Source organism: Macrotis lagotis, chromosome 2 (assembly GCF_037893015.1).
Source record: "Macrotis lagotis isolate mMagLag1 chromosome 2, bilby.v1.9.chrom.fasta, whole genome shotgun sequence".
NCBI classification, from domain to species: Eukaryota; Metazoa; Chordata; class Mammalia; order Peramelemorphia; family Peramelidae; genus Macrotis; species Macrotis lagotis.
Window position 1 is genome coordinate 105,604,321 of NC_133659.1, and position 27,306 is coordinate 105,631,626.

Below are 27,306 nucleotides of genomic sequence, written 5' to 3' on the forward strand. Positions count from 1 at the left end.
GTCTTGATTAACTATGTCCTTAGAACAGTGATTCCACATCTCTAAATTACAGAATGAGGCAATTACTACCTACCCTATGCATACAACAGTATTGTGAGAATCAAATGAGAAAATGAATATGGAGATTCTCTGTTATTATTCAGATCTCCCTTTCCCTTTCTCCCACCTTTACCCCTCTCAGTATACCTGCTTCCCCTGTTTCTACACTGGCACCTTTCTACTTCTTCCCCCTTATACCTATCAGAATCTGTATTCAGGAGAAATTGTAGTGAGCTCATTTGCACTAAAGCGTATTTGACTAAAAAAAGGTAAAAATGGTATTCCTATCAAAGAAATTAAGCTCTAGTTGTGGGATTTCAGCATAAGCCAGTTGGGTCATAAAGGGATTTGAGCAAGAGAGTCAGCTATTATACACACACACACACACACACACACACACACACACACACACACACATGTATTTGGGGGTCCACATCTGTGATTTCATTTTTGGTTATTCCCATTATAGAAACATCCTCAAATAATGTGGATAATAAACCACTTTTGTTTTTAACCAACCTGTGATTTCATTGTGTAAGGAGGGGCACTGACAGGAGTTGAACCTGGTCAAATAACCAGTGTGTATCTAAAGCCAGGTCTTCCTGCCTCCAAAAGAGGTTCCTCTATCCTTATTTCATGTTGTCTCTCCTTTGTGTAATTTTAAATATATATATATATATATATATATATATATATATATATATATACACACATACATACATACACATATTTAACCCATTTAGAGCATTTATTAAATTCCAAGGTAAACAAGATGAGAGGCAGCCTGGAATAGAGCATAAAGAGTTGACCTCTGAGTCAGTAAGAACTGGGTTCAAACCCTTCCTCAGATACAGAAAAACTGAAAGAACCCAAGGCAAATAACTTCCAAGTCACTTTCTGGCTACCATTTTCAAACTTGCTGTGCTCTAAATTCTCCTCTTTTTCCTTCCCTATGCATACAACAGTATTTTTGTCAGAATTAAGAATTTTGACTTCTGCTCCTGAACTAGCCTCTCCATCACTTCCTGGCTACTGTTTCCAAACGATGCATGCTCTCTCCCCAGCCTTCCTTTATATGTTGTTTTCTGATAGAAGACTTCCCTATATATTAAAATATCAGCTGCTCTCAGGTAGAGAATGGCTTGCTTACTTGTCTTTGCATTCTTATCACTTGCATATAGTATATAGAATATAAATGTTCTCTCTATGGGTCTTTCCATCTATGTATGTTCTAGGCAACTCTCTAAGACTATAAGGTACAGGAGGGTTATCAATCTGTATTGATAAAAGAAGTCCTTCAGAATGAGCTCCTGTCCTTGATAAAATCACAAGTTGCTTTAAAAACTGTACTAGGAACTGTACTAAATTCTGGGCATATGAAGACAAAAGCAAAGATCACCTCTTGAGGAACCTACAATCTGCTGTAGTTTCATTTCTTTCCTAAATTCTATAATCAAACTTAAGGGAAAAATTAATCTATAGCTGATGCTTCTAGCTCTCCTGAACCCCATGTGACATGGCTTCCCTCCTCACCAAGCTACAGAACTTAAAGGTCATAGATAAGCTCCTATCGTAAAACTAGTGACCTCATTTCAAGTTCTCATCCTCCTTGACCTTTCTGCATCATTTGAAAGTGTTGAGAACTCACTCCTACCTTATAGCTCTACTCCCTAGGCACCAGAGACACCAACTCTTTGGTTCTCCTACCTCTCTAGACATTCTTTCTCTGGTTCCTAATCTCTTCACCATCTCATAAGGAAAATATATTGCCTAAGATTCCTTCCTTAGCCCTTTTTCCCACTTCTTACTCTCAGGGTTTCAACTATAACCTCTATGTTGATGATTCCAGTTCTCACCTCTCTAGATGTGTATCTTCATCTGCCTACAAAACATTTTTCTTTTTACCTAGAAATTCTACCCACTAGCACCTTAAATGCAATATGTCTAAATCTAAGCCAATATTTTTAAACAAGATACTGTTCCTCTCTTTGTCTTCCCCCCTGTGCTTTTATTCACCCACTCTCAAATTTTAAAGCTCAATCCTCTCTTTAACTCTTCCCTTTCCCTCACATATTTCTCTCTCTCTCTCTCTCTCTCTCTCTCTCTCTCTTTTCTTCCACTCTTTTTTCTTCCACTCTCTTTCCTTTCTCTTCTCTCCCATCTCCTTTATCTTTCATTCTGTTGCCAAATTTATAGCACTAGGCCTAGGAGCCAGGAAGACCTGGGTCTTAATCTTGCCTCAAATGAAATGTCTTTTGTATGACCTGAGCAAGCCTAGGTGATCACTGAAGTGGGGTAGGACTTGATCTCCCAGGTCCCTTCTGGCTTTAAATCTAGGTCTAATCATGTAAATCCTCTACTCAAAACCATGCAGTGACTCTATTCTCTGTGTACTCAGTCATATTTCTCAGCCAGGCCTTCAGAGGAAAGGGAATGGAGAAAGTTTTTATTAAGCACCTACTATCTGTCAGATACTGTGCTATGTGATTTATAAGTATCTCATTTGATCCCCACTACAATCCAGTGAAAGAAGGTATCATTATTACCCCTATTTTATAGCTGAGGAAACTGAGGCAGCCCATGACTTACCCAGAATTTCAAACTATTAAGTATCTGGGGACAGATTTAAATTCAGTTTTTTGGGGCACAGCACTCTATCCACCAGGCCATGAAGCTACCAATACCTTCCATATTTGAGTACCCCCTGACCTCTCAGTTTCTTCTGCCCTTAGCTGCTTACAAGCCTGGGTCTTCCCTACCTTTAAAACAAAACAAAAAAAAAAAAACCCTCTCTTCACCTTAAAATCCTCTCAAAGTTTCATCCTATGTCTTCACTTTATTTCATAACTAAATTTCTAGGAAAAGTTGTCTGTACCTTTTGCTTCTGCTTACTCTCTGTTCTCTAACTCCTCTACCCTTTGTAACCTGGCTTGTGACTTGCTAGTTCAGGTGAAACTATTCTGTCCAAAGTTACCAAGAATCTCTTAATTGATGATTTTGATTGCTTTCCCAATACTCAACCCTTGAAAAAGTACTCTAAACTCCATCCAAACTAGACTTTCCCATACACATTCTGCATTTTCTTACCTTCAAACCTTTACTCAGCTGTTTCCCTGCCTAGAATGGACTCCCTGAGGCCATTTACTATCACTCCTTCTCAAGTGATAGGTTTGAAAGAGTTGATTTCATGGCATTACTTAGCTCAACTGCTACTTTCTCTTGGAAATGTCTTTCCAGTCCTTCAAGTTGCTTAGTGACCTCTTTTCCTATCTTCCACCCTGGGACCCCAAATAATATTTTGTTTGCATGTCTCTCAGGCATTTATTCTATTTTACTTTTCTTGGTCCAGTATCCCCCATTTTAGGTCCTCCTCTGATATGTAATTGTGATTTGAAAATAGTCCTTCATCTTGGAAGGCTGCGTGCCAACTGAGTGAGTACCCATCTAATGGACTAAACTAAGTTCAAAGAGCTTCAAAGGTTAATTTATTTAATTTTATAGTTTTGGTCAGTGAAATTCATTAATTCATCTACCAATCTTGGGATCTATGTTAATAGAAGGAATATGCATTCTAATAAAATAATAAATTAAATTAAGACACACTTCCCTGCTGAACTAGATATAAATTTACTAGATTGATCTCTGTCTCTGTTCTTCTTAACTTTCATTCAGGAGAAAGAGGCTGGGGATGTGAATGGATTGAGCTAGCCTGTGCCTACAGGTTCATGGGTAGGCTAAGATGAAAAGAGAGGAAACATGAATGCATCAAGAAGACTGTGATAACTGAGGTGGGGAAAGGGCCTGTGAGGCCACCATTGCAAGAGTATTCTTTGCTCAATCTCAACCAAGATTTGCCCATATTTGATATTTCAAATGCTCTCATCCTCTTCCTAGGCCAGTGATGGAGTTTGGAATAGGAAAGTAGATGTTGATGTGTATTTATATTTATGTGTGTGAGTGTCTATGTGTGTGTGGGATGGGGGGTGTATGGCCTGAATTCCTTGTCTCCTCTCAAAACCTTTAACAGGATTGTCTTCAGTTCTTCACCCTATAATCTCCCAAGAAGTGTCCAATTCACTTTCTCTGAATTTCTTTTCAATTAGGAGCATTCTCCTTTTTTAAAAAAATTCATTTTAACTATGTCTGAAAAAAAACTCCCCATTTCTGAACCCTTGTGCTAGTCATACTTGGAGTACCTTTAGCCTGGAGTCTTTTCTTTTCTCATATTTTCTAAAGAAAATAAAGGGTCTTTTATTATTATATGCATCTATGTCCTGTGAGATGCCTTTCTTCCCCAGAGTAGTCAATTCCATCCAGCTGCTCCTTTCTGTGAAGAAAGGAGACAGAAAGATTGATTCTCCTCTAATAAAAGATAAGAGAAAGTAAGGCTTGTAGCAGGGAAGGCCCCCATGGCCACACAGAAGGCAGGTCTCTAGACACCTCATGCAGGGCTTCAATTCAGCTACCTCTTGGTTGTTTGGTAGTTGGTTCTCTTTCCTCGCCCCTCACCCCCCTTTCCACAGCACTGACAACAGCCAATATTTTGCTCCTTCTGCTGCCATGGGTTGCCCTGTGTAATAACTATGGAGGCCCCATCTACAATGACACCATAATCCATTTACTGCAAGGAATATAATAAAGTCCATTTATTACAGCAATTAACAGAGCAGCATTTACAGGCATGCTTTTCAGCGTGAATGAGAAAAGTGCTTACTTCAGGTGCATAGGTTCAGGAAAGGGACAATGTGAGCCACAAGGAAACCAATTACAACCCGAGTAAATGGGTCCCTGCTACCCCAGGAAAATGAATTAATTGAGGGGGTAACCTGGTTAAGGAAGACTTCAGGGCAAGAGACAGACCTAGTTTGCTACTTTATTGGTTCAGGAACTAGATCTGTCTCTGAGGCTGTGGCTTCATGGAAACTCCAGGGTTTTAGATGTTTTGCATAAAAGCATCCTCACCCTAGCTCCATGTGCTGGGTTCAAGAACTATTGAATAATATTCAAACAAATAATGAGGGACATTAGTAGCACCATTGTCTCCCTAAGGGTTCCCTGCCATCCTGGAAGAGGAGGGTAGGGGAAGGTGGAAAAGGATGAGATGTAGGAAGGGTGTAAATAGGAGGAGAAAGAACCCCTCCAGTAAATTTTCCCAATTATGTCTCTCAGAACCTTAGCTAGGCTTCAGAACTATGAAAAGAGAAGGAAAATGGAAGCATGATTTTTCTTGTGAAGGTAAGGAATCCATGATTCCATTTCCTAGCCCCAAAGCTGGCCACAATCTTAATCTTGGGTGTAAGAAAGACATTAGTCCTCTTTGCTACTTGTTTTTAATTCTGGAAAGCTATCAGACATGTTCCCAGTAACATTCTACTTGACTGCTAATTATCCAAATTAATTTCTCTATGTCCTTTCAGGACATGGACAATGTTTCCCAGAGGACTGGCAAGGAACTCCCTCAGAATCAGCTTGCTTAACCACCAGGGTAAAGATTATTCAGATCCACTGAGTGATAACTCTCCTATAATGACAGCTGTTTTTCTCTGGGGTAACTGCCTAGAGAGAGAGGATGAGGACATTTGATCATTTAGGAATTAGGTTCTGAAGACAGACAGAACCAAAGGTGTGGGGGACTGAAAGCTCTTAGAAATGTGTTCCTATTGAGATGCCCGGCTGGGAGGTCACCTGGCAGGCCTCCTGCCCCTCCATTTGTCTCCCCCACCTCAGGACTCTGAAAGGAGGGACAATACAGAAGGATAAGGGCAGAGGCCAGTCTGGCCTCTCTGGAGCAGAGAGAGTCAGCGCTCCCAGCATCATGAGTAACTGGCTAAAAATAACTGTGTTGCCATGGTGACGGAGGCTGGGAGAGTCCTGAGGATTTCGCCTGGGTCCAGCCATCTCCTTCTGACAACTGTTTCCTTATCTCTCTCCTCCCCCTCCCCACTTTGAATCTTAGATGGAATATAAGAAGTGACTGGCATAGAGGAGGGACTGCCTCAAAAGGGGGCAGGGAGTGACCAGATATTCCTCTGGGAAGACTGGGAAAAGCTGAAGAACTAATGTTTGTGCAAAATATAAAAGCTTCCTGAGGGAACATTATATAGGAATATTAAGATTATCCATATTCAGAAAGAGAGCATCAGGGCTCATTGGGCTTCTTTATCCCTAGCCAAAGTTTCACAGACATCTCCCAGGGTAAGTCCCTGACCTCATGCCCCACCATTTGCCACACAGAGCCGTTCTGATACCATCAGCATTGAACTGCAACTCTTTACTTCACAGTTTCTAGTCTTCATATTCCAAAGCTCCTAAAATTCAGAACATGAAAAAAGCAATTTACAAGAGGGGGCCAAGTATAGGTAGGATCTTTCAGTAGATAGTCCAAGACTGAAGTCCCTTCAAAAGACTTGGATTCTTAACAAGGATTAGCTTATTACATTTTCTTTTTTTTTCCTTTCCCCAAAGTTGGGGGAAAAGGGTCAAAAAAGGGAGGGTTTAACAAATCATCTGTGACTAACCATTGTTCCATGGCTGAAGAGATTGAGTATTTCTTGGATCAACCACATCAAGTTAATTACCTTATATATGAATTGATACATATTCTGCTATAAAAATAGCTACTCCTATAATGAATATTAAGACCTCATGGACTAGTCTAGCAAAGTAGAGCAAAGAATGCACTCACCCTACTTGAGGAGAAGGCTTATGGTTATAAATTGGGGTGGATTCCATTGTTATAGTGGGGGAAAAAACCACTAGATTTAGAGTCAGAACCCCTGGGTTCAAGTCCTTGCTCTGATACTTATTACCTGTGTGACCTTGGGCAAGATATAACTACTTTGAGTATCAGCTTCTTCAACTGTAAAATGGGGCGGAGAGGTTAGGCTAAATGACCTCAAGGATCCCTTCCATTTTCCCTTTCCATAAGTCTATGACTTTTTACCTGTGTGGCAAGTTACTCATTTTCTTCACCTACACATAACTTATGGGGTCAAAACCCCCAAAGTCTCTTAAGTTTCTTATGAGCTTCCCACAAAACTATCTGGCTCATTTTGGTTATACTCTCTTCATTTAAAATAAGGAGTTTGGATTGGAAGTTTTCTAAGGTTCCATTTTGTTCTAAGTCCAATTATTCTATGAAATAATGCTCTCTAAATTCAGACCATTTTGATCAATCTGATCAGATTAAACCTAATAACCCTTGTCTGATAAGAAAAGGAATGGTAGATGGGGAAAACTGAGACTGAAAGAGAGCTTGCCCAAGGCTCCACAGGAGTCAGAACTGGCACTGGCTTAGAAACTCAGGTGTTTCAATTATAAATCCATTTCATGTCATTGCAGTCTCTCCTACTAATTCCCTTTCAACTGTGCCACCCTATAACCCCATCATTGCTATCCCTAAATTCCATTTGCAAAATGCATGTTTAGTCAGTAGAGGGGGCAGGTTCTTTGCTTTCATTTTACCCATTTCAGAAATCAGGGGATAAATTTGTGCAATCTGACTATGGACTCACTAACAATTATGTGAATGAATCTCAATAGTTTGCTAGTATTTTCCTCAGATGGGGCAGAGAAAAGGGTTGAATGATTCTTGATTCTTTATTCTTTTAAGCAATTTCAGTCAAGAACCTAAAAAATATGTCTGGAGATGTAGGGATTGAGGTAAGGTTGTGAGAGCAGAGTACCCATGAATGTGAATGTATGATATATGAACATATATGTGTATGTGTGTGTGTGTGTGAGAGAGAAACAGAGAGAGATACGTGCACACACACACACAAACACAGAGCTTGAGAGGAGAAAAGGTAGTGCAAAGAGGTCATAAGGGCTTTCTAGAGGCTTGTCTCTAGCAAGAAAGGATGGATAGAGCGTGGATTTTCTTGGAGGTATTCTAGGGACAGGAGCACCGGTTCTTTGTGTCCTCAACTCCTGCCATGTTTTTAGAGATACCAATATATATTCCTTCTCACAAACCCACCATGCCAAAGTAACACAGACCAACACTCACTCTGGTTAGAGCACAAAGGATGTGAAGAACTAACTAGACATGGCTAAATTTTTATCTTCATATTTCAGCTGACTAAATTATTGCATTAAATATTATATGTGTGTATATATATATACATACATATATAATATATATGTATCTTCTCCCTATTCCCACCCTTTACATTCAGAAATCCCTTCCCTGGAAAATTAGAAGGGAAAATACAATGTAAGTACAAGAAATTCAACCTGAGATAGGGGCTAGGGATCTCCTAAGATCCCTTTGCCCCTCTGTTCCCTGAGCCAGGACCCTGGACAGCAATCAGATTCTAAGAATTCCAATCACATAAAAGTCCTAATCACATTTCTGCTGATAGCAAGGGAGGGGACCAGGGTAGGGAGAAAGTGTACAGAGTCAATTCCTTCCCTTTCTTACATATAGGGAAACCAAGGCACAGGGAAACTAAAAGAATCCTCTCAGCTCACACAAAAATTCAGTGGAATGGAACCTGGGAGATGTGATTTTCCTTAGATTAACCAACACTCTTATCACATAGCCCCCTTGACCCTGACATGGACATGGAATAAATCCAGAACAGAGTAAAGATAATATGGAGACCATAACTGCAGAGGAACTTTGACTTAGGATAGTGATCCAAGCAAGGAAGGTCAAAACAGTTCTACCTCACTTTCTGGGAATAAGTGAGAAACAGAGTAGAGCAGCAGGTGGCAAGTTGGCTAAAGAATAGGTAGAAGAGAAATCTCTAGGGTGATAACAGAATAAAATTCCCATCATCTTCATGGACCACTTATGTCTTTGCTCTTCTAATCTTATCTCTTTCAGTTCTCTCAAGGGTTAGAGGGCTGAACATTCATCTCCACCATTTTCTTAGCAAAGGAAGAGAATGGCCACCCTCTTTTCATTGGAAGAAAACCAGGGCCCAGAGAAGCCACTAAAAATTATTATCTTAGGTGGGCAGAGCAATCTAAGAGTTTATATGTGGCTTATTTTCATTTCAGTTTCAGCAGTCAGAGCAGCAGCAAGCCCATACTGGCCTTTAAATCTTCCCTCTTATAACTCTCAACCCAGCTCTGAAAAAGGGACAGAGCTGGATAATGTTTCTCTTCAGGCTTAGCAGCTAAAGAACTATACTGCTTTCTTCAACTGTCAGCTAGGACTTGTCCCAGAAATACTTTTGACTTTAGGGAACTTCTGCTCCCTCCATCCCTTAAGAGACTCCCAGTCTCAAAAGGCATCACAGAACTCAAGAGACAACCAGTATATGTTTCTTGAATCTGCTTTGTGGATAAAATAAAGACTTTTTAACTATTCTACTGGCATTCTCCTGAAGCCCAAGTAATCACCAGGATATGAATTGTATGTTTTGGAAGGTAGTGAAATCTACTCATGAGAACATTTAAAATTACTACACAACACAACAGCTATCTCTGGTTTCAGGGTCTGATGACCTACAGAAAGTTTCATTTTCCTACCTCCCCAGTGTTCTCATATTCAAAGCTTCTTTGCCACACTTTTGCCAGAAGGAATTCTTAGTTTCTCTTTTTGCTATCCATTAAATTCTGCTTTTTTGCTCTTTTCTTTGGGGAACATCCTGTTTAAACTATTTGGGTATAAAGGAGGGGGAAGGTATATTGCAGGACTAGGCCAAGTGTTGGGAGATAGGGGAACTTTTCAGAGTTGCCCCACCCCCACAAAGGCAGCCTAAATTCCATGAAAATAATCCAAGTATTTCCTCTAAATGTCCCTGAAGAGAGAGTCTCAGACCTGGTAAAGGCAGATGATTTAGGATTTACTCACTTCTATCACCCAGAGCTTTCAAGGTTTCAGTTGTTCAAGAGCCTCCAAGGAATTGACCTACCTCCAAGGGATGGGAAATCACAGTAATGTTTTTGGCTGCTTTTAAGGAATTACCCTTTATCTAGGTTAAATGGAAGGTTTTCTCCCAGTTGAATTCCAAGCACCTGACTTTTAAAAATGGTTTCCAGGCTCTTTCCTATAGTGAGAAAGGGCATTCTTTCAAATGCAAGATATTTGTTTATCTATCTATAGCTTTCTTTTCCACTCTCCCTCCCTCAATTTTTTCTTTTCTCTCCCTCCCTCCTTTCTTTCTTCCATTCTTTCTTTCTTCTTCCCTCCCTACTTTCCTTTCTTTCCTTCTTTTCTTTTATTCCCTCTAGCTTTCAGACAAGTGTCTCAGGCACAGTGACAAAAGTCTATTTGCATACAAAACAATATAAAGAAGGAATTATTTCCTCCTTTGACTCCTATATTTTGGGAAAGGAGGGCAGATACTAAATCCTAGGCAAGGGAAGAAAATCAAGGATGACTACATATCTCTACATATCTCAAGGCTCTCCTCACCCCACCAGATCTCTTCCCAAAGGCACAGCATTTAGGCTTTTTACTATGGCTTTAAGAACAGGGAAAGGTAAGCAGATGAGGTTATGAAGAAAGAGGGGTCTTCAGTCAATCCCTGATAGATAGTCACACAAGGAGAGATGGGTTCAGCAGAAAGGCAGGATTGCTTAAATCATTCTCCCTGCCCTGGAAATTGTGGAAGTAGATGACCACACTGATTGGCTCTGCTGGAAAAGAAACTTCTGCCTTCTAGAAAGAAGCCAAGTTAACAACCGAAGATGAGAGGAAAAAGAACCCAATAGAAATGGAATACACCTTGAGAGTAAGGACAAAGGTTATGCAGCTAAAAGCTCTTTGACTCCTTCATCCACCTTTGTCTACTCTAACTTCCAGTGAATCCTAAAACAGAATTTGGAAAAGATTTTTCCAAAAGAAGAGTGGAAGAATAGACATGGAGCTAATTCCTTTCCATTGTCCTCCCATCAGCCCTTAGAAGCTCCTCCCTAAAATTCTAAACCCCAATATCCATCCTAGGTCTTGGAAAAATGTTATTTTTTTCTACATTAGTCCCACTAAAACCCACCAAAGAAGACATTGTCTCCTTTCCAACCTCCCCAATCCTAATAAGGGATAATTTCATGTTTTTAATCAAAAGAAGTTGGTTGGCCATCTCCCCACCTTGTTGATTTTATAATAATTGTCCCAGTCCATGGCTTCATGTTCTTCTTTCAGTCTCAATGTATTGCTTCCAGTGAATTCTCATTCTCAGAGTAGAATATGTGTTCCATGTGTTGTGAAGTCTTATCTATCTCTTGATGGTCTGACAGAAGTTTCTATGTTTCAGTTATCTTCATCCTGTCTTTGCCATACCTCCCACAAGTAGGAAGGTTCTTGGGTATGGGCTGGAGGATTGGATGGTACAGAGGAAAGGTGAAAGTGGGAAGGGGGGTTAATTGAGGGGACATTTAGGTTTTGAATCAGCTTGAACAGAAAAGGACCCCTTGGCTTTGTCTTTGAGTCAAGTATCTACTTCTCAGATCACCTGAGACCATCCCAAACACTTCCATTCTGCATCCAGGACTGTCCCAATATTCCTTCAGAGCTAAATGAGATGAGGCATAGGGATATAAAGCATGTGGAAAGAACAAACTATATCTTCTACTTCAAAGTTCCAACCCCCAGGTTGGAGTCTTACATCTGGAATCTGAAAAGGTACCTGGTGAAAGAGTTACTCAGGATGAGACAAAGGGATAACTTGACCAGGCAAACGGTATAGTCCTTGTTTCCACTCATACTGCTGTCTCCCGATGCCTATGGGTATCTTCTTTCTTCCTCTTCATTTTGCAGAAGCCATGGAGTCCACAAAAGCAGGCAAAGGTGAACTGGGGCATTCCCTACTCCTGGCTGAAGGCCATTCACTGGAGGAGATCTGTAGGGAAGTAGGGGGGAAGGAGGAATAGAAAAAGGACAGGAAGACACAAGGCAGCCTACGGTTAATGTTCCTAGAAGCCTACTGGTTGGGGCACCCCTCCTATCCTTAGATGAGGGCAACTGGACTTCACTTGTCTCTTTTTTTTTCCTCTTAGACCAAACAAAGGGAAGAATAAGGGAATGCTTCTGAAACTTGAGTCCTCGAGACTGTTTGCAGGTGTTAACTGCAAAACTGGAGGATTGAGGCCAGCAAATATTAGTTTCCAGTTAGAACCTGAATAAATTCTGGGTGGTCAAAAGAAAAACCTCTCTCTCCTCCCAGCTCACTGACACCTACCTGTGGCTGGGGAATGGAGAAATAAGTTGACCAAAAATTATTTTTGATTTGCAAGCCAGGAGTACTGTTTCTACTTCTTTCTTTTTTGCAACTTGGTGTTAGACAAGTCAGAAGACTTTGGTTTGAGTCATTTCCTCCAATTTTTACTAGCTCTCATGTGGTCATAGGCAAGTCACAACACCTCAGTATTAATTTCTCTCTCTTTAAAAGGAGGATACTAGTACTTTTGCTTCTATTGTGAAGAAAGTGTTTGACAAATCCGAAAGTTTGAGAGAGAAATAACTGGTGCATTTGAACTCATGCCTTCCTGTCTCCGACTCCAGTCCTCTCTTCACTTATATCACACTGCCTTATGAGGTATGTTGGGATATAATGAGAAAGAGTTTCAGATTTGGAGTTAAAGGATCTGTCACAATCCAGTATCTGTCATTTGATATATATACAACCTTAGATGAATCACTTAATCTTATTTGAGAGAGCCAAACTGGATGCTAGGTCCTTTTTAGAACTCCTGTCTGCAATTTCTTTTCCTTTCTCCTTACTAACTGTTGACTTCTCTGCCTTCTGTTAAGTTTCAACTAAAATTCCATTTTCTATAGAAAGCCTTTCCCAATTCCTTTTAATTCCAGGGCCCTTTCTCTGTTATTTCACAGCTGATACACAGTAGGTGCTTAATAAATGTTTATTGTTTGATAAGTTTCTAAGGTTCTTTCCAGAGCTAAGCAATGATCTCATTTCATGCCCACAACTGCCCTTTAAAGATATTGTTGCATCTTACAGATGAGGAATGGTTTTGAGAGACTGTGTGAGAGAACTAGTCTCAGAGGTGAGATACAAACTCAGAATTTTTTTTTTTGTTTTTGCAAAACAGTGAGGTTTTAGTGACTTGCCCAAGGTCACACAGGTAGGTAATTATTAAGTGTCTGAGATCCGATTTGAATTCAGGTCCTCCTGTCCCCAGGGCCAGTGCTCTCTCCACTTCACTACCTAGCTGCCTCCTAATCCAGACTTTTTTGACTCACATTCAGCATTGTCTACTGTACCATCCTGAGACTCCAGAAAAGCTATAATTAAGCATCATCAGCCCTACTTCCTTGTTTTGTAACATAGACTGGAGCCAACCCCCCCACAAGTAACACCTCTCAAAGCCCCACTGAGTCTACTTGATGCCAGTATCTGGAAGCAGGTTCAAACTGGATTGACTATAGAGGTGGTCCTAGGGGCTGGACTGAAGTCAGAGCCCGATTTAAATCCAGAAGTTCAAGTCTGCCCTGATCTGTTTTCCTTTTGGAGGAAAAAAAATCCCTTATGCTTCTTTACACAGAGGAACAGAGGGTTAGGCAAGAACTTCCCCAATCAAAAGTCACCCACAGTGGGGCCCAAGGTGCCCATGGGACTCTTCCCCTCCTACCCTCTCCCAGTTAATTTGCTGCAAGGACGACAGAGTCACCAGGGTCTTCCTTATAAAAATTTCACCAGCTGTAGTTAATGGTTATAATTAATAGGTACAATAAATTTCCAATGGCTGGCTAGGATGGGCAGGCAATTGAGTCTTAGTGAATCCAGGCAGGGAAACCAGTTACTTAATAATCCATTTTCTAGTGCTATTCATACACCCACTCGCCTGGAGTAAATATAGAAACCAGAGAGCAATCTCCAGGATATATATAGAGCGTGGAGACAAAACTACTATATTTCTAGATGTACCTACTGTAGCTATCTAAGGAGCTTTCCCATGACAAACCTAGAGAGAGAGAAGAAGCAGACAGACAGACACCAATTTAGACACCGAGTATACTAGGAGTCAGGAGACCTGGCTTGCTATTCCTAGCTCCACTGCTGAGTCACTTTGGGACTGTCAGAGAACTTCTCTGGGCTTTGGTTTCTTTAGCTCAAAAATGCCAGGGGCTGACTATGCAGATCTTAACACTGAACATTTTTTAGAACTCAATCTCTAACTAAGATGTAAATGGGGGTAGGTAAAGGGGTCTGACCATATGCTTTTAAGGATTTTGGATTAGGGGATAGCTATAGGAACCCATAGTAATCCTCCAATGTGTCCTGCTTGGATTAGTCCATCCTCTATCAACAAAGTATTATTAAAATTGTAAGGGCAAAAATACAGGTAGAAATCAACAAAGGAAAACTATGGACAGAGCTATACAACTATTAGTTATTGAAATAGTATTGACAGGAATTCCTTTCTGCTTTCCTAGGCTGTTCCTCTGACACCTTTCGACTTGATTATATAGCCATCCCTCTCCTGTACTTCCCTGTCCCTTTTCTGCCAGTTCAGTTTCTCACTTAAAATATGATTCTTTCTCCATCCTGCCCCCATTAACAACAGCGCCTTCTCTGGGATCTTAGAATGCATGCAGCAAAATATGAAAGTCTTGTCCTTTTAAGAATAACTCCACATGAATCAGGTGGGAAAGTTTAGAATGACAAGTTGCAGTAAGACAGTAGCAGTGGAAAGAAGGAATGATCCAGAAGCTCTGAAGTTTGGTCCAAGGCTCTCTGAAATGTCATTGTTGACTTCCTCGCTATAGGCATTTTAGTTCTGTTTTGGCCAGATGGAAAGGAGAGCATCTTGTTGGGTGACCTTTGTGATTGGGGGAAAGAGGCCTCTAATGAAAAAGAGCTGGTTATTTTCATCTGATCTCTTACCTAGAACACTGTATGAATTTGTGTTAAGGGAGAGAACAGGATTCTCTCCCCCATATCCAGCTATTCTTCCTCTGAGCCTAGAATAGAGAACTTTTTAACTCCATTCCCATCCTTCCTACCTTCCCTTTTCCTCTTATACTGTCTGACTCTTTAGAAATGTCCTTTCCCGAATATATCAAAAAAGGCTGAAAATGAGAAACAAAACCTTATTTACAGATAGTACTTTCCGTAAGCCTCCTCCTAAATTTAACGCCCTAGTAAGGTACAAAATGCCAACTATTCTAGCACAGACCCCTGGACCTTCTCAGTGACCATCTCTCCAGTTGATCCTGAAGCCCTTGGTTGGGAGAAGAGCCCAGAAGACCCAATCCCATTATGTCCCTCCCATTGACTCTCAAATACAGTGTCAAGAAATAGAACCCCTCAAGTAATAACAGTAAAATGGAGATGAAAATAGCATCTTCACCTGATTGAAGACTCAAATAAGATAATGTATGGAAAGTGATCTACAAACCATAAAGTATTATATAAGTTTACAGCCCCTTTCCTGGTTTCCACTGGCAGAAATCACTCTAAGATAAATTCATCTTTATTTGAATTTTATCCTGTTGTCACTTTATTTATAGACAAGTGACAGAGCCAAGAGATGGGCACTGGACTCAAGCCTAGAGAAGCCTAGGCTCTCTTCAGAGGTTAACTTTTGCTGAAAATGCTCTTAATTCCTGAGGGACTTGGGGATTTTTTTTCTGATTCTATATGAAGGGTCTATCGCCCTGTCTGATTTTCAATAGTTTTTTTTTTAATCTGCACTTATACAGCAGGAGATTGGAGTATTTAAAATTGACAATTTTTTAAAATCTCATTTCATCTTGTAATTATAATTTACTAACAACATATTACTAATGAACAAAGAGCCCCAAAGCCCAGAGCAGGAAAAACTGAAGGGACACAATGGGTTGAGTAGAAGGATGGTGGTGACAGGTATAATCTACCCAAAAGAGAATATGACCCTGGGCAATGGAAGGTAAATTCTATTTGTCCTCAAAGCCTCAGCAGTGACTTGTGTCCTGCTTCTCTTCCCTGGTTTTTCCTTAAAGATTTTCACCAGTATTCAGTGGCCCAAAACAGTCTTTGATGTGAGGATCTAAAATACTCTTTTAGCAATATACTATTCAATAGTCCAGAGATGGTTTGTAAAGATGAGGAAAGCATCATTCCAAACAGCCAGGAGAAATCACTACTTATTCGCTCCCTCCCCTAAGCCCCTTGCAATTCAATTCAATATAATAAACCAAATATTAGATTGTATTGCATGTGCTGGGCTAGGTGCTCCCTTGCCCACCCCAACCACCTGTCCCTTCAGGCCAGATATTGTCTCCATTCCTCCCCCTTCCTCTCCTTTCTTCTGTCTCTGGCATGAGTGGGGAGATGGTATACCACCCCCATTGTGCAGATGGGAAAACCTACAGAAAACAGGCTGAACAGGCTCCTGATCAAGCCAAAAAGAAAGCAGATCCTCAGACTCCCAGTCACCAAATTCCAGGATCTCTCTGATATTAGATATGCCCCCTTTCAAAGCCTTGAGTGTGTCTGTGTTAGGATGGGGGTGGGGATATTTAGAAGCAAGTAATGGGACATGCAATGAATTAGCAGAGAAGTAAGAGAGATACTTCTTTCTTGAGAAAGAAATATAGTAACTCCCTGGAAAGATACTACCCTCCCACCCCATCAGGAATCAAATAAGAAAGAGATGCCCCTAGATGAAGAGGGGGGGATCCTGTGGTCATGCCCTCATGCACAGAGCTAACTCTATCCCCCTCCCCAGCTCTAGAGAAGCAAACTCCCCAAGATCCCCCTTGGTATCGCACCTCGGTAATTAAAATATGAATTCACCTTCCCTCCCTGAGCCATTCATCACTGCGGCAGGGAAGCAGCTGCAGCTTAGGAGACCGGATTTGGGGGATTAGCCGGGCGGTGGAGCAGACACACCAGAAGAAAGAATTAAAAAGGAAGGGGGGAAAATTGGGTTTTGTCTTGCCACCTCCTCCCTCTCCCTTCATCTCCTGCTGCCACCGCTCCCCATACACCTCCCCCACCTTGTTCCCCCAAAGCCTATTCAGAGTAGGTTTCTGGGAGCTGTAGTCTGCTAGGAGATGTTGATAAACTGTTAGGCCAGGGGTAGGTGGTGGCACTGACTACAGATCCCAAGGCTTCTTCTCATGGTTGGCAGGGGCTGGGGCAGGAGCTGGGCACCAGGCTCAAGCCTGGGCTCTTTTCAGAGGTTAACTCTTTCTCAGCCCAACTGAGAAAGGGACCCTGATTCCTTCTTGCTGAAAACACCTTCATTCCTGAGGGACTTGGAGACTTCTTCCTGGTCAGAAAAGACCCCTCAACTCAAGGGAAAGCAACCTCTTTCCCCCAGCATTTTAGGACTCCTTTCCCACCTACTCAATCATGGAAAAGAAAAAGGAGAGTTCTTTTTCTAGATTCTACTAGAGAGCAGTTCAAAATCCACCCCCCCCACCCCATTCCTCCTTCTTCCCCCTTACAGTGTCCCTTCAACAGTGCCTGCTATTTTGGTACTTTGTGGGGAGCATGGACACAATAGTGGACCTAGACTCTTGAAGTTCTGTCCTTGTATGCTGACATTCTGGGGTTTTTTCCTTTCCTGCTCAGTGAAAGTTGCCACACCCTTCTGAGCTCTGATCATTGGTTCTACTGTCAGCTTGCAACAGAGCTGCAGCTAAGAATATAGAATGTGGCATTTTAAACCTAGAAAAGAGCTTAGAGTTCATCTAGGCTAACCCTTTTTTTTTTTTCTAGAGGGAGAAGGCCAAGGTGCTTTTTCTAATAGTATTCACATCTAGGACAAGATGGGTTGGAGGACCAGGATTTCATCTCCATCAAAACATGGGCTGATAGATACAAGAGGAATTCAGACTAAATCTTGATCAGCACTCATGGTCAGAGTTGTTAAACAGGGAGATCCTACTACTAAAGAATGTCATGGAATTGACTTGCTTGGAGATTTTAATGAGAAAGGAGAGATAGCAGAATCTGGGATGATTGAAGGTTTAACTTACCTAGACAGGGAACATTTTGTTTGTGGATCCTCAGAAGACAGAGGATCCATGCTCCTTAAGTACACTTGATCCTACTGGGTTAGAATAGGCCAAGAATCAGGAATAAGATGCTTGGATCTGGTTCATCCTCTCCAATTCAACTCTGGCCCTGTTCTAGAAGACCCTAAGAGCAGATGTGATTGATGGGGGTGGCTTTTAAGCCAGGTTTTTGTTGTTAGGGTTGATGGAGCCTAGCTCTGTAACCATTTCCCTAGCTCTCTTTTAATGCTATTCTCCTGGCACTTCTCCAAAGACCAGACCAAGAGTATGAAAGGTTGGCAGCCCTCAGGTTCCAACTTCAGGGAGGACACAACGAAGACATTTTTAATGCTATAAAAACATACTGTGCTTCTCAAAAGCAGTAACTGTTCCCTCCCCCCACCCCATTAGTATCCCCAGTAGTAAGTATAACATAATAGGAATTTAATAAAAATTTGTTCACTAAAATGCTAACAATTTTACAAATTTGCATAGATAGCAATATTCCCCTGTTCATGGTACATACATTTTGTGTGTATAATAAGTCACATCACATATGAGAAAACTCAAAAGTCTCCAGTCCCATGTCAAAATAGGAATCAGTTTTCCAGTGAGGGAGACATCATTTCCAGACTTTGCCTAAAATACACAAATGCCTTTTTTTAGGTGTTTTTTTTTTTTGCAGGGCAGGTGGGGTTGAATGGCTTGCCCAGGGCTACACGGCTAGGTAGTTGTTGGGTGTCTGAGACCGGATTTGAACCCAGGTGCTCCTGACTCCAGGGCTGGTGCTTTATCCACTGTGCCACCTAGCCACCCCTCAAATGCCTTTTTTTTTTAATTATTCTCTCTGACATGATCTCCATACCTTCAGTTCTGGCTTCTTCTTTCCTTCCTTAGAACTCTAAGAGATATAACCTCTGAGCAGTCCTTGTCTTCTTCCCAGAAAGCTCAGAAACAAGATTCCTGGGACTCAGTTCACCCAGGAAAGTAGACCCTGATGATGAATGATAGGGTAGGTGAAGAAAGCTAGATTTCATGAAGGGAACAGACCATTCTCCAGGGAAAGGCAGATAACTTATTAGGGAAGGTACAGATCTCTGAAAGAGAGGGAACTTAGAGTCTGGGAGATACTATGAATACTGATTTCTCTCTCTTCCACCATTCATCCTTGGGGACTCTAAATCAAAGAAAGAAGCTGAGCATCATCTGAGGTGCTGAGCTCCAGGAAAGCCTGGCTATCTCCATTATCTAATCTCAGTCAGTCTTGGATGGGATATCTTTCTAATTTTTTCTTTTTTTATATCTAGTCCTAATAAAGAGAAATAGATAGTAACTAAAGAGCTATGGAGTTGGTCCCATGAGTGACATTATGGACATATGTCTTCCCTCAGATCTCCTCAGAAGTATACCCCTTGCAAATTCTCTTTGGTAGTTACTCATAGCATAGATGAATATGAGGTTGAGAGTGAAGGTAAAGATAATTTCTGTAGTCACTCATCCCAAGTTCCTTTCTGTCTCCTGGAAGCTTTCAGCTTGAGAGTAAAGTTGCTCAGATCAAAGCAGGAAGGGAATTCTCTAGTGAATGGCTAGATGGTTTCGATGCTGGGGCAAGGGGTCAGGTTCCAATTAGGAGTATAATAATAACTGATACATTATCTTATAATATGCATTATCTTATTTGAGTCTCACAACATCCCCATAGGACAGAAGTTTCAGGTATAATAATGTCCATTTTACATGCAAAAAAAACAAGATTCAGAGTTAAAGTGGCTTTCTCAAGGTCAAAGAACTAATAAGTGGCAGAAGTAGGATATGAACATAACTCTTCCTCACTGGAGTTCGGCTTGGATTCTAATCCACTGCTCCATGCTGCTATAAGGTAAATAATCTCAGAGAAACAGGTGGGAGTGGAAATGGAGAGTGAAGAGGAAAGAGGGTTATTTTACTGCTACTGTTTACAACTGTACATATTTTAATTCAAGAAATTATGCTTTTTGTATCAAGTAAGTATTTATTTTGTGGTAAATTGAGCTGTATTATATAACAAAGACTTTAAGCATCCAATAAAGAGTATAGTTTCAGAGAAAAGGGACAAAAATTTTTCAAGCCTTGCCTAAGGTGTAGAAATGATCTGTGACCTGGTCTAGTGGGAGAATCATCTTTATGAGGAGGGGCAAGGAGAGAAAATTTCCTGCACAAAGTGACACCAGAATTCTCTAAGCAAGAGGTGAATGTGCTGCCTTTCCAGGACCCTCACTATAACCACAAATTCTACAATGAGTCTCTTTTTTCTTTCTATGGATGGCACAGTGCCCATCTTTTCAACCTCTTTATAATTTTTTTTTAGTTTTTTGCAAGGCAAACAGGGTTAAGTGGCTTGCCCAAGGCCACACAGCTGGGTAATTATTAAGTGTCTGAGACCGGATTTGAACCCAGGTACTCCTGACTCCAGGGCCGGTGCTTTATCCACTACACCACCTAGCCACCCCCAACTGCTTTATACTTTTAAATGTTTTGTGCAGGGAAGATATAGAAGGAACTTAGAAGATTCTGGTCAGTGACCATAAAAGGGGAAGTAGTGAAGTCAGCTAAAGCTGTTAATCCATTCCCTATTTTATCTATAGATAGATCTATGTAGATGACATGCTTACCAAATCAAAGTTGGAAGGGAAGGCTTACTGAATGACAGAATGGTGCTCCAAACACATTCTACCAGACTAGAATGGTAGGATGAGGCAAAGAAAATGAAATGTGATGGGAATAAATGTAAAATCTTGTACCTAGGTTCAAAAACTCTATTATACTACATATATGAAATATAACACACAACAAAACCAACAAACATACATTTTGTGTTTAAAAGACCTGGGAGATTTTTGTATTCCATAAGCTCAGAAGAAATTCACAAGTGTGACATTGCAACTAGAAAAACTAGTCTTGCCCTTGTTTAGTATCTGCCACCTTAACACCCTTTCCTCTCTGATCTGTCTCCTCATCTACATTCCTTTAAACCATATTGCCTTCACTTAAATAGTGTACTAAATTGCTCTCAGGAGTGACTCTTCTGTTCTTCTTCAAAGATCAACTCCCATTTCACTTCTTAGAAATCCTAGCTCCTTTCAAGGTTTTATAGTTCAGCTGCCAACAGATAATCTTTTCTAATCCATTTAGCTATTAGTGCTATCTCTCTTCTCAAATTACTGTCTATTTATATGTGTAGATATGTGATTTGATGTGATACAATATGATATAACATGTTTAAATTTTATATGTTATGTCCCACCAGGAAAATAGAAGCTCCATGTGGGCATGGTCTATGTTTTCTTAGATTTTCTTTTTGATGATTACTGCCTAGCACAACACCTTACCCTTATTAAGCACTTAAGTATATGATGAACTGACAGACCCAAGAGACCACCATATAAGTACAGTGCCCAGAAGGAGGTCAGTGATAGCCCCACTGTTCCCTGTCCTAATCAGAGTACTTTTGGAGCAACCAGTTCAATTTTGAAAGCTACATTTTAAGAAAAAAAATTGACTGAAGCTATATGAGAGTTAGAAAGGAAATAGAAAGTATTTTCAAGTATGTCTCAATAGACTAGAACTCAGTAAGTCCAACTCATACCTGAAAAAGTATATCTTCATCAAATAGCCTTCGCATAGTCATTGAACCTATGTAGAATTCACTGGTGATTCCCTTAAGCCCACCTCTTGAGAAGGTCCATTCCATTGTTGGACAGTTCTACTTCTTGGGGTTTTTTTCTCTCCTAATATTGAGCCTAAATTTGCCTCTCTGTAGCTTCCACCCATTGATTCTAGGTCTATCCTCTGGGAACAAAATAAACAAGACCAATCTCTCTTCTACATGACAACCTTGAAACACTTTGAAAATCAAAATCAGTCTTCCCCTCCCTCTCAAGTATTCTCCGCTACCAGTTAAACATCCCCAATTTCTTCAGTCAATCCTCAAGTGGTACAGTCTCTGGTCCTCTCACCGCTCCCCCAGTTTCTCTTGCCCCGATACTCTCCAAATGATGCATCTTCCTTCTTCTAGACACTATTCCTCATTTGAACAAGGGATTACACTGACAACTCAGGTATTCACATAAGCTATTCCAAACTCATGTTGTTCTGATCATATTGGACACACTGAAACTTGTCTCTAACGTAGTAATGTCATTTTGGTCTTTCATAATGAAGGACAAGATGATGATGTTTGTCCTTCATTCTCGAAGAAGATCATGTCATCAGGGAGGTCACGCCATGACAAGCAAGTGAATTGGTTTTGAGTGAGGAAGTGCTATACTAGTTACCAGTCTCACTTTCTCCTTGATCCTATATGAATCAGGTTCTACAGGAGATGGCCCAGAATGCTAGCCAAACAGAGTTAAATGACTTGCCCAAGGTCAAGTGTCTGAGGTCAGATTTGAACTCAGATCCTTCTAATTCCAGAGCTGAAGCTATACCCACTGTGCTAATAGTTACCAAAGGACAAGTACCCCCTCCCCAACCAACCAATCAACCATTCAGCCCTAGAAGGCAGAACTGTGACTAAATAGGTTGGATGCACCAATAGACCAATTTGGGTTCTATAAATGAGAATGAGGATAATGAGGATGGCATGTATTCATGATTATTATTATCACTTACAAAATGTTTTCCTAATCCTTAGAGTTGTCCAGATATGGAACTCACTGTCTCAGCAAATGGTATTTCCCCAATCTAAAGATCTTTTTCAAAAGTTTGGATGCCTGCTTTAGGGAGATTATCCTTGAAGAAATTCATCTTTTAGGGACAACTTGAACCAGATGACCTTTGAAGTCCCTTGTAATTACATGATCTTATTACAATGACCTTGGAGATTTAGGGCACTAGTTGATTTAAAATTCTCCTGATTGCCTAAAAAAAAAATCTCTCCTGTCTTGAGCTATGTGCCAGTAGTTATAACCTGAGTCAGAAATCTCAGAATTTTGGCACCTTAGATGCTCCACTTTCTACTTAGCCTCTGGCAGCAAACATTTAAACATCCTCTAAGTATAAAGCAACAGGAATAAAAAGAAAACCCCAAACAGTGCTTGTACTCAAGGAATTTATGTTCTATTTGGGAAAGATGGGAGGGGAACAACCATCAGCTCATAGATTTAGGGTTGAAACCAACCTTAGATATCATCAAATCTAATCCCTGCCCCCCCCATTTTTCTTTAATGTTCAGGAAATTGAGGCCCTAGAGAATTGAAGAACTCATCCAAGGATATGTAGATAGTTAGTGACAGAGCCAGAGATTTGAACATAGGCCTTTTAACTCCTAATGACACACTTTTCTTCCTTACAAAAAAAAATCTTGTTCATATGGAGTTGAATGCAGATCAAAGCATATTATTTTCACCTTTTCGGGTTTTTTTTTGTCTTTTGTGGCTTTTCCTTTTTGTTCTGCTTCTTCCTTTACAATATGACTAATGGTGAAATAGGTTTCCATGATTTCCCATGTATAAACCATAACAAATTTTTTGCCATCTTGGGGAGGGGTGAGGGAAGGGAAGGAGGGAGGGAGAAAAATTTGCAACTCAAAATCTTATAAAAAATAAATGTGGGAAACTATCTTTACATATAGTTGGAAAAAAATAAAATATGATTTATAAAAAAAGATCTAGGTCAATCCACCCATTTTATAGATGAAGAAAGTGAGTTCTAGAGAGGCTAAGTTACTTGCCCAAGGCACACTCATTGAGTTAGTGACAAAGCTAGGACCAGAACTCTTAGCTTCTGACTCCAGCATTCTTTATACTATTGCTATATAAATCTATCTTTGCCCTCCTTCCATCACCAGCCCAAACTAGAACCCTGGGGGTTCCAGTGCCCCCTTTTTTCCCAGTGAAGCTCAGAACTTGGGTTCCAAGGGGAGACGCAGGAGCTGTCAGAAGAGGAGGCTCTCCCCTCCCTGTAGCCCATGGCTTTTAGCCCTACATGAATTGGAAACAGCAATCACATAGGAATGAAAAGCCATAAGCCACAGCAGAGAGCTAAGGGAGGATCCGTCGGTGGTAAATCCAAAGGAAATGGGTTGTTGGGTATACCTGAGAAAATTATCCCACCCCACCATTCCTCAGGCTCCCAGAACTGGATTACCCTGGCTTCAGTCCAAGGCCCCCCAAGTAACATTCTTCACTTTTGTCCTCCAACCCTAGCCCCAGGAATACTAAAGCCAGTCTTGTAATGAGTCTTCAGTTCTCTGTTCCACAAAAGCTTCCACACAATGGTAGTCACTCTGGGCTATTAGAGGTGGTGATGGTGGCTTCCTGGCCATAAAGGATACTTTTTAATTCCCTTAATTAGCTTCAAACCCCCTGCCTTGGAGATCTCAATATTTCCTACCCCCTTCCCCCAGAACATGAATTCTTTCAATGTTAGACTGCCCCTGTGCCCCAGATGTTATAGGTCCCTACACACATTAACCCTTTCTAGTCCATTTGGTGGCAATAATTGGGATTAGGGAAAGGTACCTTCCCATCCTTTTTGAGTTCTGTGGAGATGGATCAAGTTTTCCCAGAGCCCTCAAGCTTTGGCAGACCTAGGAGTGCCAACCTACCCGAGGAGAGCTGTGTGTGTGTGTGTGTGTGTGTGTGTGTGTCTGTGTGTGGCATGGACCCCTTTGACAGATTATAGTGAAGCAGAATAATGTTTTGAAGTACATAAAATAAAATTCAGAAGATTACAAAAATAACCAATTATACTGAAATATAGTACTCAAAATATAGTACTTAAAAACAAATTCATCCATATTTAGATCCATGTTAAGAACCCCCCACCCTAGATTTTCAGTGTTAGGTTAACATGGATGCACATTTCATCCTTTCAAGGGCTTCTCAGGAGAGAATAGTTATTTCTGACCTAGAGTGAAAGTAGAGAAGGTGGGGAGAGGTTGGTGGTGTTTCTAAGGGACTTAAGATACTAGCTACTGAGGGATATTGGAGGATCTATACTGTCCCTGATAACAGTAGTGGGGGGAAGTAGGCAATGGTAGTGGAGGTAGTAGGGAATGATTGCTTTTCTTCGTTATATAATTGGCAAACATGAATAATTAAGCCACTCTCATTCATGGCATCAGGGTTGAAGCAACAGGCAGAGCTGAGAGAGAACTCCCTATGTGGCTTCAGATCTAAGAGTACTGGGGAGACTTCTGTTCTTGACTCCATTAGTGAGACAGGATCTTGGAAAGCTTGGCTGTTTTCTTTTTTCTTATCCTGATAATGCATTCTGTTAGCAACAATCTCTCAGAAACCACTGGCTAGGGGCCTCCCAGCTGCTCCTCCTTATTTGGCTTCCAGGAATGTCCATGGGATCCTGAACTCCATAGCACAGCTCCTTCCTTACCTGCCCTAGTAATGGCTAGAAAGAGACAGCTGGACTCACACCGCAGGCATTGCATGCCCATCGGAACCTGGACACTGCTATCAGCTGCCCACCAAATGACTTTCACTTCTCCCAGGGAGACATCTACCCTAGAAAGAGATTTCTTTCCATCCCCATGTTTGCAATCAATGTCTAGACTCATGGGGACACTTTTCTTTGTCAAACTCTCCCAGACTTTGGCAAGAGTATCTTCTCTCTAATGGGATTTCATGTTTTCTGCAGATTCTTTCTTAGCCTAAAGAGCTGACTTCAGGACCCTCCATGTTCCTCATTCATATCATCTACCAGAAGGAATCCAATCCACAGGCTTCACACTTCTTCTATTCTTTCTTTTCCCTGCTTCAGCATTCCCTAACTCCAAGATTCACTCCAGGGTGGCGGGCAAGGGCTCTCCTCAATCAGCTTCCCCTCAATCCCCTTTCTCCCTCCCTCTCCTTCTCTTCTTCCCAAGTGCAGAACAAGAGAGATGATCCCTAGGGTCGGCAGTTAGCTCACCTGGCTCCTGGCAACTCACACAGCTCCCAAGAGGTCCCCTTGCATTGCTTGATGAAGCACTTCTCACTCTCCTTTCTTCTATTTCTCTTAATCGAGAATTACTTCCACATTCTATCTGGTCCTGGGGTGAGCGGACCTTGGTCAGCCAGTCCTCCTCCTTTACCTCCCAAGTCTTTTCCCCCTCCTCCCTTCCAGACACCATCCAATCTGGGCAGTGCCTAGATCAGCCTGACTAATTTTTTAAACACATCCACCCCTCCCACTCTTCTCCCTCTTGTCTCCTCCAGTGAACCGGGAGCTTGGGTTTACAGTAGCAGAGGGGCGGTTACCAGGGAGGAGTCCAGGTCAGGTATTCCTTGAACCCTGACTCTAGGGTACTTGAATAACAAAGGTTTCATTGAGCTGCCCTCTGTTTGGTCTGTGAAGCACAAACCTCTGTATCCACTCCCTTTTGATCTCATTCCCTCTGTATCCTGTGTATTACTCACATCTCCCTGTTATGCCTTTTTTTTTCTTTTTCTCCTCCTTTCTTCCCTTCAGAACTATTTGCCTCCCCCACTCCATGCTTGTTGTTATTGTTTTGTTATGGACATGAGACCTAAGGCAGCTTCCTGGGGTCCCCTATCCTGATTCTTGATCTTCCCCCCTCTCCCCAACACCACCTCCCATTTCTACTCCTTTGGGTTTGTGACCTCCCTCCCACCCCTTTCCCTAACCACTAGTCTTCCCTCCAAATAGACGCATATTAAACTAATCTTTCCCAGTTGAATAATCTCTCCTGAGGAGTGATTAGTTGACTGTTTCCATTATATCCTTTTTTCGACACAGATCCCCCCCCTTGAGTGTCATACTTTCTCCTCCCCCCTTCCTTCTATCTTTGTCCCTACCACCCTTCCTGTGAGTGTGACTAAACACCTTGAAAAAATCTATTGAACTCTGGCTTTGACTCTTAGGACATTCTGAAGTTGGAAGATCAGACAAAATGTGAGCTTTTCCTCCCAAAGGGAGTATTCTGGTCAACAGAAATAGGACTAAGAGTGAACTCAAGGCCCTGACCTGCCAGGTGCGCCTTGGATGGGCCGCTGCTTCTTTCTGAAGGATGTCCTGAGATCATTTGGACCTTAGGTAACAGGTGCTGTTCCTATTGACCCTGAACTCTTTTGGCAGGGAGAGGTTATTCAAGCCTAATCCCAATGGCAGAGCATCCTCTACTTCTTCCAAAAGCCTTGGTTAAGGTTGAAGATTCTCCAATTAAGATCAGGGTTCATACCCACAAAAATCATCCTGCTTAATCTGAATGTCATCACTGCCGTTCCTTAGTTTACAACAACCCCATGTTCTAAACCCATCTTGGAACTCCAGTTAATCTCTAGGATCCAGGCCCTAGCTGATAGTTGGAAATGGAAGAGTGGGAGATACATTGGGCTCAAAAAAAAAAAATCACATGAGCGTCAAGTCAA

At 41.3% G+C, this 27,306-nt stretch overlaps 1 protein-coding gene across 2 annotated transcripts; it reads right to left on the bottom strand.

Annotated features, from left to right (window-relative positions):
- Nucleotides 1-701: 701 nt before the first annotated feature.
- Nucleotides 702-26,296, bottom strand: BLACAT1 (BLACAT1 overlapping LEMD1 locus). Of its 2 annotated transcripts, XR_012475684.1 has the most exons (3): nucleotides 25,847-26,296; nucleotides 11,622-11,834; nucleotides 702-6,347 (listed from the first exon to the last, which is right to left on the bottom strand). XR_012475684.1 is itself a non-coding variant. In XM_074222489.1 (2 exons), the coding sequence occupies exon 2, from the start codon at nucleotides 11,794-11,796 to the stop codon at nucleotides 11,695-11,697; it is 102 nt and encodes a 33-aa protein (XP_074078590.1). In that variant the 5' UTR covers nucleotides 11,797-11,834; nucleotides 25,847-26,295; the 3' UTR covers nucleotides 743-11,694. The 2 variants fall into 2 exon arrangements, 1 of the variants encoding a protein (XP_074078590.1); XM_074222489.1 differs by having other exon boundaries at nucleotides 743-11,834; nucleotides 25,847-26,295.
- Nucleotides 26,297-27,306: the final 1,010 nt, after the last annotated feature.